The sequence below is a fragment of the Phragmites australis genome, chromosome 17 (assembly GCF_958298935.1).
Source record: "Phragmites australis chromosome 17, lpPhrAust1.1, whole genome shotgun sequence".
NCBI lineage: Eukaryota > Viridiplantae > Streptophyta > Magnoliopsida > Poales > Poaceae > Phragmites > Phragmites australis.
Window position 1 is genome coordinate 5,300,289 of NC_084937.1, and position 12,553 is coordinate 5,312,841.

The window sequence follows — 12,553 nt, forward strand, 5'->3', positions numbered from 1 at the left end:
CAACACTGAGCAGCATTGGGTAAAAGGCAAGTGTCCTTGATCATCTTGAACCTATGTTTTAAATATTTTATTTTACAAAATTACATGCAATGTCTATTAATATGATGGGTAGTCACCTATGTTAGGATTTACCTAGTTCTTTATTTACATTCCTTGAAGCCTAAGTGGTAGTTGATATGAGTTTCTTGGGTAGAATTGCTTAGCCATGCTTTTGGGATGTTGGGAAGTGTCATATACATGTTTAGTGGACATACACAATGGTGATGATAAGCTTGTTTTATCAACATGAAACCCTAGGACTTGGGCAAAGAATGGGTTAGGGGATGTCGGTTCTTATGATGGGCTTGTGGATACATTCCTAGCAGAGATGTTAGGTTCTATTGGTTATTTCCCTGTTGGATAGTCAGAAAGTCTTTGCCCAAGTATCACATATAAGAATTGGTTTGTGGAGCAACAACCAAGAATTACCGTACCAACCACAAGACTGATATGGGTAAGGCTTAATATATTGGTTAGACACCTGGCTGGTATTCATTGGAGTATCAGGACCTAATCAATGGACAATGCTTCGTAGTGATCTCCTGGCGGCACACCACTGGCGTGTGTTAAGTGTGTCATGAACACAGCAACATGAAAATCACAACTTGTGGGTAAAGTTGGACAAGCTCTTCAGAGTGTAAAACTGTTATAACAGCCATGCCCGCGGTTATGGGAGACTTGGATCCTCACATGATTAGTTGGTTATGGTTGTGGTTATGGGTTTGGTCATGGTTTTGGTTATAGTACAGGGAGTACTAGACGGTTATGGTATGCAGAGTGGGGAGCCTTATATGCTGGGTGTTGGACTGTATGGATTACATTTATTTAATAATTGTTTAATGCTTTTTTAGTCCAAATATGTTTTCATTACTCGCATTTTACGCAAATATACCATGTGTTAGCCTATTCTTGATATAAGTCTGCATATCATTATCTTTCCCACACTTGCTGAGCGCATCATGTGCTCACACTTGCTATTTTTTCTATGCCATACGACATGTGTGTTGCTGCTTAGTGAGTGAAGATGTTGAAGACTATCAAGACGGGGTTGTGACGTTCTAGGCACGTGTCTCCCAGTGGGTTGCCTACAGTGTTGTTGGGTACCGGTGCTTCTGTTCCGCTGCAGATATCTTCATAGAAGACAATATATGTAAATTGTTGTAAGAGTTTAACGTTTATTCTATAAAAATATTACTTTTGTTACTTCACCTGTGACGTCCTTATGTGTGTTGAATATCCTGGGCACACATAAGCCGCATCTGGTTTTGGCCATTAAAACCAGGTGTGATATCACCCTGCGCGAGGTGTGCTTGCTCGTTGCGCTTCGGTTGCTAGTAGTCCTTGGCCCAATGGCCAAGTTTGTCGTAGTTTCGGCACTTGTCATTTCTGACATCGTGCCCAGACTCTTGCTTTCCATCGCGTCCGTTGGAGTTACCCTTATTCCAGCTCGGCTTGTTGCCGTAGCATCCGCGGCCACTACCTTTGCTAGAGTAGGAGGAGCCCTCTCCATACTGTCGATCCTTTTGCCGCGCTATCCACTCCACCTCGGTGAACAGGAGTTGCCCGCTCGCATTTGTCATGCAGCAGTCCTCGACTGCTTTCAACAGACCAGTCACATCCTCGATGGATAGTGTGGATAGGTCAAGCAAAGTCTCAATAGACAGGGCGATCTGTGCAAACCTACGAGGCACCACGCGTAGGTACTTCTCAATAACAGCCATGTCGGCGATGACCTCGCTGACGGTTACCAGCTGGTTCACCAGACTGCTCAGGCGCAGCGCGAAATCCTCCACCGCCTCGCCGTGACGGAACTGGATCGCCTCATACTCCTTGCGGAGCTACTGGTTTTTTGCTTTTCGCACGAGATCGGTGCCGATGCGCATGGCCTTGAGGCTATCCCAAGCCTCCTTAGCGTTGGGCTTGGTTGCCAGTGCAGAAATCATCTCCGGTGAAATCGCCCGGAGAATGGCCTCTAACGCCATCTGGTCTTTTTGTTCCTCGGCGCCGCCAATGTCGATGACCTCCCAAAGCCCGCGAGCTTGGAGCATCACCTTCATCATCAGTGACCAATTGCCGTAGTTCATTTGGGTGAGAGTTAGATACGCCACCGAGTCTACAACCTCTCGCACCGGCCGCTACACCACGAGCATACAGCCACCGTCGTCATGGTTCCGTCCTCGGTACGGAGTGGGAGAGAGGGCCCCGTGACATGCCTGTCGCGGCGGAGTTCGGGAAAGCCTCGAGCCTTCTGGAGCCTGTGATTGCAACATATCACAGGAGCAAAGAAAACTATGGACCTAGGCTCTGATATCAATTATTGGCCTCTTGAATCTTTTGTGTGCGCTCATGACCACACGGAAGGAGATGCTCGACCACTCCTCACGACCACAGAAAGAACACTCTACGAGTGGTCCTCGACCACTCAAGCTGAACTAACAACTACTCACGAGGACGCGCGACTACTCGCACGACCACTCTGATGGACTGGTCGGAGGAACACATGAAGCACTCAAATACGAGAGAGAAAGATTTTTGTGCCGCACAAACTGCCGCGCACTTTTCAGTTTTTCTTCCTCTTCTTATTTATAGACTTTTACAGACCTACCCTTACATGCGACACATGCTCCGCAACTTGTGCTGCATCGCATGTCGCAGCTAACGTGAGGCACGAAAGTCACCATGACATGACGCAAGTCATGTCCCACGTCTCGGTCCTATACCTACTGGCACGTCCCTAACGTAAGTAAGGCAACATATGTTTGACTCAAAACATAAAAGAAAAGATAAGATACTGACACCAACAAGTTATTATATTCTAATAACGAGCAGCTGCAGCTTGAACGCAGTGATCAAGCTAGGCCCAACGAGAAGGAGAGATCAACGCAGTGATTAGTTCCATGTGCACCGCCTCCGTCCGCTGCAAGCTGTCAAGATCCGCCTCCGCCATCGTCGCCGATAGAGCGTGCGGGTACCACAACTTCAAGATCGACGGCCGCTCACTTGACGCGGGAGTACCAGCTAGAGAGCTCCTCTTGTCCGGCCCTTTCACCGTGGGCAGCCATCGCTGGCGTATCACGTATTACCCCATGGCGTCCTGAGGGGGAATGCGGGGTACGTGTACATCGACCTCATCCTCGACGACAACGTCCCCAAGCTGCTGAAGGCGTGGTTACAGTTCATCTTCCTGGTGGAACGCGCCCTGTTTTTCCTCAAGTGGAAGAAGATGGTGCGATCCAAACCGTAAGATCTATAAAGCTTCGCCAGCAAGGGCGACTGGGGGGGCGTACGTCGGTCAGCAAGAGGGACGCCCAGGCCAAGCTGCTCCGGCTTCACAAGAGCCACCATTTCACGATCAGGTGCGACATCGTCGTCATCGACGGGTTCTGCGTGGAGTCGGCGCCCATGGCAGCGTTGGTGACCGTTCCCCCAATTCGAGGTCGGGGGTGAGACTTTCGCCCCGGTCGCCGGTCTTCAGCGTGGAGCTCCTGGGCACAGCGACAAGGGATCAGAGCGACACCGCCGCAGGCGCTGGTGTGGTGCGCATCGATGGCATGGAGCCGCGCGTGTTCAGGGCTCTGCTCCACTTGGCCTACACCGACTCGCTGCCGGAGATGAACAAGGAAGAGCAAGATGCCATGTACCGCAATCTGCTGCATGCCTCTGTAGAAGGAAGAAAATGTGTATATATATACAAGCACCGTGGACCTGAGATTTTGTGTGTATACAAATCAGGTAGGAGAAATGTTGCGGCCCCGTCCCATTGTTGATATTCAACTATTCATGGTGAGCTTGGTGCAGTTCTGTAACAAACAGACCGTGCAAATTTCACGGTGAACTCATGATACAAACCGTTTATTTTCTGTACTCGGTATCTCGAGCTAACGCAAGGGCCTCTTCCTACGACCTGCCTCTCCAACACACCTATGCTCAGAAAAACAAGAATAAGGTAGCATTCTCAGATATCATTGGGAAAAGATATGACGTCATAATGAAACTAGAATACAAACTTCTTATCATGCTAGCGATGTTGCAATAGCAGGAGAAAGAAATGCCAATCTTGGATGGAACACGAGCACCCTCTGATGTTGGCTTTCTCAGCACGTGAAAGATGCTGGTAGATGATTTATGCTAGATATATCAAATAGCTCCATAAACCTAAGATCAGAAACTCTTGTTTTGGCAGCAGCAAAACGCTGGTATTCATCGAATATTGAAGTCAGACACCAGCGTTGCAATTTCCTCAAGCATCCGACCACACAGCCAGTTCGATGCTGCAAATTTTGATGTTTTGAATGTGAAGCTCAGGTTTTATCACAACTTCGAGGACAGCAAGAAAGCAAATCAGAAAGTAATCGAGCTGTTTACCTTTCCGCGCTTGCAGTGAATAAGCACCGGATGGTTTCTTACATCTATAAGAGAATTTCACATGCAGTCAGGAGGGGAATAATGATATGATGAATGAGTTTGTAAGACATTTCAGTACCTAGAACAACGTTTAAGGCCTCACGGATTGTATCTTCTGGTATGTTCACAAAAGGTTCCTGCAAGCAACATCTATTTTCAGTATCAAAAGTTCAAAACCAAGTTACTGGACATGAGAAAAATTTCAATCTATGAAAAACAAGGCAAAATGAACTAAACTGATAAAATAGAATGATCAACATTTTTTTCAATAAAACAGATAACTAGAAGGTCAAGTGTTATGTGCCGCAATAGAGGGGGGGGGGTGCGCAGCAGCAGGAGCCAATCTGGCCTATGAGATAAGTTTCCCTTTTAATTAAAGGATAAGTTTGGTAGGTAATAGATTTGATTTGGTTAGAGATCAGATTGGGTTAGTTTCCAATTCAGCAGGAGTTCAGAAAAGTAAGATTTGCAGTCGGTTTATGATTGTAAAATCCTCCCTATATAAGGAGAGGTGATCTTCATAATAAAGCAATCAATTAAGAGTCCAATTCTCCCTCCTATTCTCTCCTCACCCTCCCAGCCAAACCCTCCCTCCCTATTGGCATGCTTCTTCCTCCAACAGTACCACAACGAGGAGGCAGCGGCACGATTGGTCGCACCCTCCCGTCGAGCATACCTACAACCTCTGCTACCCTCCACAATCCACTAGCCATAATAACTTGGTATCAAGATCATACCTTCTTGAGGCCCCCACCATGCCTAACTCCACCGACGAAGCCGCCCCAAACATTCAGGCCACCCTGGACGTCATCCTATAGAAGTTTTAACACTTTGGAGTCCTCGCTGCGCGACATTCACAAGTGGAGATGGACGACTACCGTCGTCGCGGCCTCCGCTTCAACTGCAACGAGCAGTATGTGCGCGGCCATAACAAGTCATGTCAGTGGCTCTTCATCCTCGAGTTAGGCGACAATGACGGCAATGATGACAACGCGATCAATGATGACATGCCACATATCTTGTTGCACACGATCGCCGGCGTCCAAAAGGCTAGTACCATGCAGATGCAGTGCAACATTGGTGGCGTGGTGCTGAACACTCAGTTGGACTCCGGCTCCACCCACAATTTTGTGTCGGAGTCCACAGCAGCACGCACTAGGCTTCTGCTCCAAGGGCGTGAGAACATGCATGTCATGGTGGCCAACGACAAATGAGTGCCCTACTCCAGTGTTCTCCGCTGAGCTGCTGTCTCCATCGCCACTGAAGACTTCCAAGCTGACCTCTTCGTCCTTTTGTTGGGAGGCCATGTTGTTGTCCTCAACACGCAGTGGCTCGCGACCTTGGGGCCTATTCTCCGGGATATCGATTTTCTCACCATGTCTTTCAAGTATTAGGGCGCCATGCGACATGGACCAAAGGAGCAGGTTCGGCTAGCGCAGGCTTGGCCGTGACCTCCTGGAAGAGCTGCTTGCCGAGTTTGGCGACGTCTTCGCCGAGCCAAGCGGACTGCCCCCTCAACATGCCCAGGACCATCACATCCATCTGGTGCTCGGGACTGAGCCAGTCGAAATTCGCCCGCATCGCTACCTGGTCGCACAAGGATGAGCTCAAGGATGAGCTGGAGCGCCAGTGCCTCACCCTGGACGAGCAGGGCCACATCCGGCACAACACATCGGCCTTCTCCGCACCAGTGCTCCTCGTTAAGAAGGCGGATGGGACATGGCGCATGTGTGGGGACTATCGCACCCTCAATGACCGCACAGTGAAGGACAAGTTCCCCATCCAGTGGTTGACGAGTTATTGGACGAGCTTCGCGATGCCCGCTACTTCACCAAGCTTGATCTCCACTCTGGCTATCACCAAGTGCGCATGCACCCCAGAGACGTGGCAAAGATAGCCTTCCGGACACACGCAAGTTAGTTCGACCTCACAAATGCTCCGGCAACATTCCAAGCGCTCATGAACGAGGTGCTATGTCCCTAGCTCCACCACTTTGTCCTGGTCTTCTTCAACATCTTAATCTACAGCCCGTCCTAGTCGGCTCATCTGCAACATCTGCAGGCTGTGATGTCTCTCTTGCCCGAACACTGACTCTTCGTCAAGCGCTCCATGTGCTCCTTCGGCGAGGAATTGGTGGCTTATTTAGTCCATGTGGTTTCAACTGCCGGTGTCGCCATGGACTCCGACATGATCTAGGCCGTCACCACGCTCACCTCGCATGTTGTGCAGCTTCCTCGGACTGGCCGGCTACAACAGGCGCTTCATCAAGGATTTTGGAGCACTAGCGGCTCCCCTGACCCAACTCCTCAAGGAGGGCTTCCCCTGGAACGAGCAGGCGAAGATGGCTTTCCAGGCTCTCAAGCAAGCTCTCACGACCGGGCCGATACTTGCACTACCTGACTTCGCACGTCTGTTTGTGGTGGAGTGCGATGCATCGAGCTTAGGATTCGGCGTGGTTCTACATCAGGATGACAGACCCATCACCTTCTTCAGCCGCGCCAGCAGCCCACACTATAAGCACCTTGCGGCCTACGAGCATGAGTTGATCGGCCTCATCCAAGCTGTCCGCCACTGGAGGCCCTATCTATGGGGCAGCCATTCATCATCAAGACGGATCATTACAACCTGAAGTTCCTCCTGGACCAACGCCTCGCCTTGATCCCCCAACATCATTGAGTAAGCAAGTTATTGGACTTTGATTTCAAGGTGGAGTACAAGCCAGGCCGCCTCAACACTGTGGCCGATGTTCTGTCACGACGTGACACAAAGTTCAAGTCGGCTCTGACCATCTTGGCGTCAAGCTTCGATCTTCTCGCCCAATTGAAGACAACCGCATCCACAGACCCGGCATTGGTAGCTCTTCGCGAGCAGATCATCACCAGGACGTTGTCAGAACCGTGGGGGGTCACCGACGGTGTCATCACCTTCAACAGATGCCTCTACATCCCACTAGCCTCCCCCCTGCTACTTGCGGTTCTCGCAGCCACCCATGAGGACAGCTACGCAAGGAGTCTAGAAGACACTTTGCCACCTACGCCATGAGTTCCACACACCCATCGCCCGCGCGGTGGTACAGGAGTTCGTCCGAGGGTGCGTCACCTACCAGCGCAACAAGACGGAGCACCTCCACTCGGTCGGCCTTCTCCTGCCATTGCCTATGCCCTCCGCCGTCTGGACCGATGTCGCCATGTACTTCATTGAGGGACTATCTAAGGTTGTTGGTAAATCGGTCATCCTCACGGTGGTAGATCAGTTCTCAAAGTACAACCACTTCATCCCGCTTGCTCATCCATTCTCGGCGGAAACGGTGGCCCTGTGTCTTCTTCGCTGAGATTGTGCACCTTCATGTGATTCTTGCTTCCATCGTCCCTGATCGTGATCCCGTCTTCACCTCAACTTTCTGGCAGGAGTTGTTTCGTGCTTCAGGCTCCGAGTTGCACATGAGTTCGGCGTTTCAACCGCAGTCCGACGGGCAATATGAAGCACTCAACAAGGTAATCACCATGTACCTTCGTTGTTTGACAGGAGCCGTCAGTGGGTTCGTTGGCTGCCATGGGCCGAGCACATCTACAACACCTATCATTTTGCGTTACGTGAGACGTCATTCAAGGTGGTATACGATCGAGAACCCCCTTCTATTTGGTCCTAGATGTGGGTGAACTTCCAGTGGCTGCAGTGGCGCAGGCAATGGCCGAAAGAGATGAGTTTGTAGATGATATCTGCCATCGACTGGAACAGGCGCAACAGTTGGCCAAGAGTCACTATGATCAGGCTCACTGGGGCATATCTTACTCAATTGGCGACTGGGTATGGCTCCGCTTGCATCATCGTTTTCCTACGCCGGCTCTGAACAATGTTAAAGGCAAGTTACGGTCTCGCTTCTATGGGCCGTACATGGTTATCGAAGTTGTCGATCCAATGGCCTACAAGCTAGAATTGCCTACAGGATCGCACCTCCACAACGTATTCCACATTGGCCTACTAAGAAATATGTGGGCGACACTCCGACAGCTCCTTCCCCTTGCCGCCCACACATCATGGCGCCATTGTTCCTGTTCCAGCCCACGCAATTAAGGTCCTAATGGCTCGTGGTGTTCGTCAAGTTTTAGTTCAATTGCAGGGTCAGCCGGCTTCAGCTGCTTCATGGGAGGATCTGCAATCCTTTTAAGCTCGGTATCCTGATTTTCAGCTCGAGGACGAGCTGTTTGTCAAGGAGGGAAGAGATGTTATGTGCGGCAATTACTACAGCCGCCGCAATAGAAGGAAGGGGGCGGCAGCAATAGAAGCCAATCCGGCCTAGGAGATAAGTTTCCCTTTTAATTAAAGGATAAGTTTGGTAGGTAATATATTTGATTTGGTTAGAGATCAGAATGTGTTAGTTTCCAATTCAGCAGGAGTTAAGTTAGGAAAGTAAGATTTGAAGTCGGTTTTTGATTGTAAAATCCTCCCTATATAAGGAGAGGTGATCTTCATAATCAAGCAATCAATTAAGAGTCCAATTATCCCTCCTATTCTCTCCTCTCTCTCCCAGCCGAACCCTCTCTCCCTATCGGCATGCTTCTTCCTCCAACAGTACCACAACAGGAAGGCTGCAGCAAAATTGGTCGTGCCCTCAAGTCAACCATACCTACAACCTCCGCTACCCTCCACAATCCACTAGCCATAACATCAAGGGTGTCATATTATACTTGCTATTCTACTAGACAATGATTAGACTGTAATCAGAAGAACAAACTTCAAAAGCTGAACTCTGCCCCCATGTCTTTCATTCTTGATATACCTAGTAAGTTTAACGACTGAACCTTGTTCCAAACAATACTAACAGCAGTTACCACCACAGGCCCTTGCTTGATATGTACTACAAAGACTCACACAAATCTTCCGGGCTTAAGCTGAAATAATCAAAGCTTGCTATTAACACCAGGCAGGTAATGCTAGCTGCCAGCTAAGAGAGCTGCTTGCCTGTTTGTAATTATATCAAATCATCTCATTTCAGTTTCAGAAAGATTTCAGTTCATTTTTCTGACCCAGTTATCAGCAAGAAATAAAGTTTCTACTTCATCCATATAAAGCAAATTGCTAAATACAAGTCAGATCCCATATTTCTCCTGTGCTCAATCATGCAAAACTTTTTTTCCTGCTGTAACACATAAACAATCTAAGCCTGATAAAAGCATCTAGTTATGTTGGTGTCTACAGCGTGATACAGAGTGATAGCATACATGATATGGAGTGGTATTTTCCTTTGCCTTCAGTTCACTATACAAAATAGCAAAAACACATACCTGGATACTTCTGTACTTTCAAGTGATACGGAGTGCGAGCCTCACAGCTTCAACCGGAAAATTTCCCAAATACATTAAAAAAAAATCCCACTACACTGACAGACAAAAAAAATACAGAGATCGCCTGCTCACTTGCTTAGACCATACAAAATCATTCAAAATATCTCCATAATAGGTGATATGACGTGATGATGTTCTACCATCCTAGAAAACTCCAAGCCTCAACTTGAACCATACAAAAAATAAAATACAAGGACAAAAAGCACAACAGATAGATTTGAGATTATGAAAAAAAATAAGTTCCTAAAATAACGATTTGTTTTCCGTTCTGATTTCCAATAACCATATTGGGGTTTTAATGTGATAAACACAGAAATCCACTCCAGCTCAAGCATCTTACATTTTCAAGACAATACTTTGAAATGGCTTTTGGTGAATCCACAAAAGTAGAAAATAGCGAAAAATCAACAATCACAGAGTGCACCCTATCCACATACTTTCCAAACACTTATGGTTCTCGAATCCTCTTTTTTCCTAATATTAGAACAGAAAACTCAGAACCTGAAAGGAGTAAAATATGTGGGATGGGATATGTTTTCCTATTTTTTAGACATAGACAGGTAGTAAAATCGACATTGACGACTATCGCAATACAATGAGGGAGTAAAATGGATTTTTTTTTATGAATATTTATAGTACCTGGCAGTGTGAATTCTACTGGTACCCCATTTAGTATGCAGCACTGTTGAAACCGCTTGAACAAATCTATCCAAAAATCTTTAGGCAGAATTAAAATGTTTTGATTAAATCTCAAAGGGAATAATTATGCTGTAGTATCTTGCATGTGTTATCTTTAAGACTTTAACTGATTGTGCTTTTGCTATCTTTACAAGGGAACGAATTCATTTATCCCAAAGCAGCAAGTGAAAAGTGTGGTCTAGCAAATCCCAATTACTAAAACAAATATGTTAGATTTATTCGACATGAAATTTAGTGGATAGATGCTTTCAGGCAAAAGTGTCGAGAGAGAAGCTCAACTTGGACAAGACATCTGCCTGTCTCTGTTATTAAATTTCACACAGCACGCAGTATGTGTCGGTACAAAAGTACAAGGGAGAAGATTTGGCGAATATCAAAAACTGCCAGCATCGAGCAGTGAGTGACGAATCGTTTCTGCGTTGACAACTGCTAATCACAATGAATCCGGGCTGAACCAAGAAAATTATTAAAGAATCATCGCCAAAAAATTATTAAAGAAAGAATGAGCACAATTAATCACTTAATTAATCAATCAACTAGTTAATTAACTGATGTGGAATTCGGCCTTCCAGTTTCTTTTTGCCGCACAACCACAGTCTGCCGTCATCACAAGGCGCCCAAGGAGAACGAAACAGTAAAAATTGAACTAATTTCCAAGGAATTCGAGCAAGTATCTCACAACGAACGAACAATTTAATCCAAGCGAGAACTAATTTAGTACTAGGAGTTAAATTTCTTCACCTTGGAGCCGGCGATTCCGAACTGGAAGAGCCTGATCCTATGGGCGCGAAGGAACTCCAGGTTGGCCTCCGGGTAGGCCTCTGGGCACAGGCACCTGGGGCGCAGCGCACGCAACAAACGATTAAGGAAACCATCTCGAATGATTCCGGTAGGAAGGTGACGGTGGATTGTGCGAGACTCACAGGACGGAGCGGAGTCGGAGGGACTCGAGGAACGGCAGGTTAGAGACGTCCGGGAAGCCGGAGCGGTACACGCCGTGGTCCACCATGGCGAAGTTGAGCGGCGGCACCAGCAGCAGCTCCTCCCCCGCCGCCGCGACGCCCTCCCGGCGCAGCAAGATCGCGCACGCCGACGGCGGCATGGCGTTCCCCTCTCCGTCCTCGTCCTCCTCTGACGACGCCGGCGAGTCCAGGCGGCGGTGGCAGGCGTCCTCCTGGGTGACCACTAGGCTGGCGGCCTCCTGTCTCATACCTCGACGGAGGTTCGGATGGATGGATAGGGATGCGAGAATATACACCGGATTGCGCGCGCCTTTCTGGGTTGATTGCGGAGTGGGACAGAGGGAGGAGAAGATCTAGATGGGTTGCTGTGGGCGGATGGGTGGCCGGAAAGTGTATGGAGAAGCAGACCGTGGGGAAGAAGAGGCGACCGGACTACGAACGGTTGCATATTCGGTGCATCTTCCGGGACCTGTCGCTGTTTGGTACTCTCTCTATTCTTTCCTGCTTTCCGATATGAAAAATGCTAGTTATCTGTCTATAGAAATAGAGGAGAAGATCTGTCAAATTTCGTATCGATGTGCTTCAAGATCTATGTACCTTTCTTTTCTGGTCACGCTTTTTCTCCCGTGAAGTTAGAGTTTTGGGTAGAGATTTGTCGAAGATTAGTTTTTATAATGTGTTTGTAAATTGATTGGGTATTTTCAAGTGTAGGGATTAATCACGAGATGAGACGATCGATGTATACAGGTTCAGGTCTCCGATTGGAGTAATACCCTACGTCATTTGGGGGTGTTGCTATCGTATATTGATGATCTGAAAGGATCGAATGGCCCAAGAGGGGCGTGAATTGGGCACTAATTAAAACTTCTACTGTTTAAACAAATAAAACCTTAGCCTAGATAAAAGAGAATGCGATTACGTGATTTAAACTAGGACAAGGCAACTAAATAAGCAAAATAACCAAGAGAGAGAATTTTAAAGAAGGACTCGCAATAACAAAGATACTCAAAGTAAAATACGGAAAAGTAAATAGTTGGAGAAAAGAACACCGATTTTTTTCTGAGGTTTCGAGAAGTTGGCACTTCCCTCTAGTCCTCGTTGGAG

At 47.7% G+C, this 12,553-nt stretch overlaps 1 protein-coding gene across 2 annotated transcripts; it reads right to left on the bottom strand.

Annotated features, from left to right (window-relative positions):
- Nucleotides 1-3,707: 3,707 nt before the first annotated feature.
- Nucleotides 3,708-11,967, bottom strand: LOC133896625 (probable tyrosine-protein phosphatase DSP4). 2 transcript variants are annotated; one of them, XR_009905804.1, is made up of 6 exons: nucleotides 11,411-11,967; nucleotides 11,229-11,322; nucleotides 4,523-4,580; nucleotides 4,405-4,448; nucleotides 4,047-4,310; nucleotides 3,708-3,960 (listed from the first exon to the last, which is right to left on the bottom strand). XR_009905804.1 is itself a non-coding variant. In XM_062337223.1 (5 exons), the coding sequence occupies exons 1-5, from the start codon at nucleotides 11,695-11,697 to the stop codon at nucleotides 4,134-4,136; spliced, it is 660 nt and encodes a 219-aa protein (XP_062193207.1). In that variant the 5' UTR covers nucleotides 11,698-11,966; the 3' UTR covers nucleotides 3,967-4,133. The 2 variants fall into 2 exon arrangements, 1 of the variants encoding a protein (XP_062193207.1); XM_062337223.1 differs by lacking the exon at nucleotides 3,708-3,960 and having other exon boundaries at nucleotides 3,967-4,310; nucleotides 11,411-11,966.
- Nucleotides 11,968-12,553: the final 586 nt, after the last annotated feature.

Bases quoted from the DNA above. Each gene is read 5' to 3' on its own strand.
- LOC133896625 (XM_062337223.1), bottom strand. From the start codon at position 11,697: ATGAGACAGGAGGCCGCCAGCCTAGTGGTCACCCAGGAGGACGCCTGC. The intron at 11,323-11,410 runs GTGAGTCTCGCA...GCTGCGCCCCAG, and splicing joins CTCCGACTCCGCTCCGTCCT to GTGCCTGTGCCCAGAGGCCT. The intron at 4,581-11,228 runs GTGAAGAAATTT...TGTTGCTTGCAG, and splicing joins TCGGAATCGCCGGCTCCAAG to GAACCTTTTGTGAACATACC.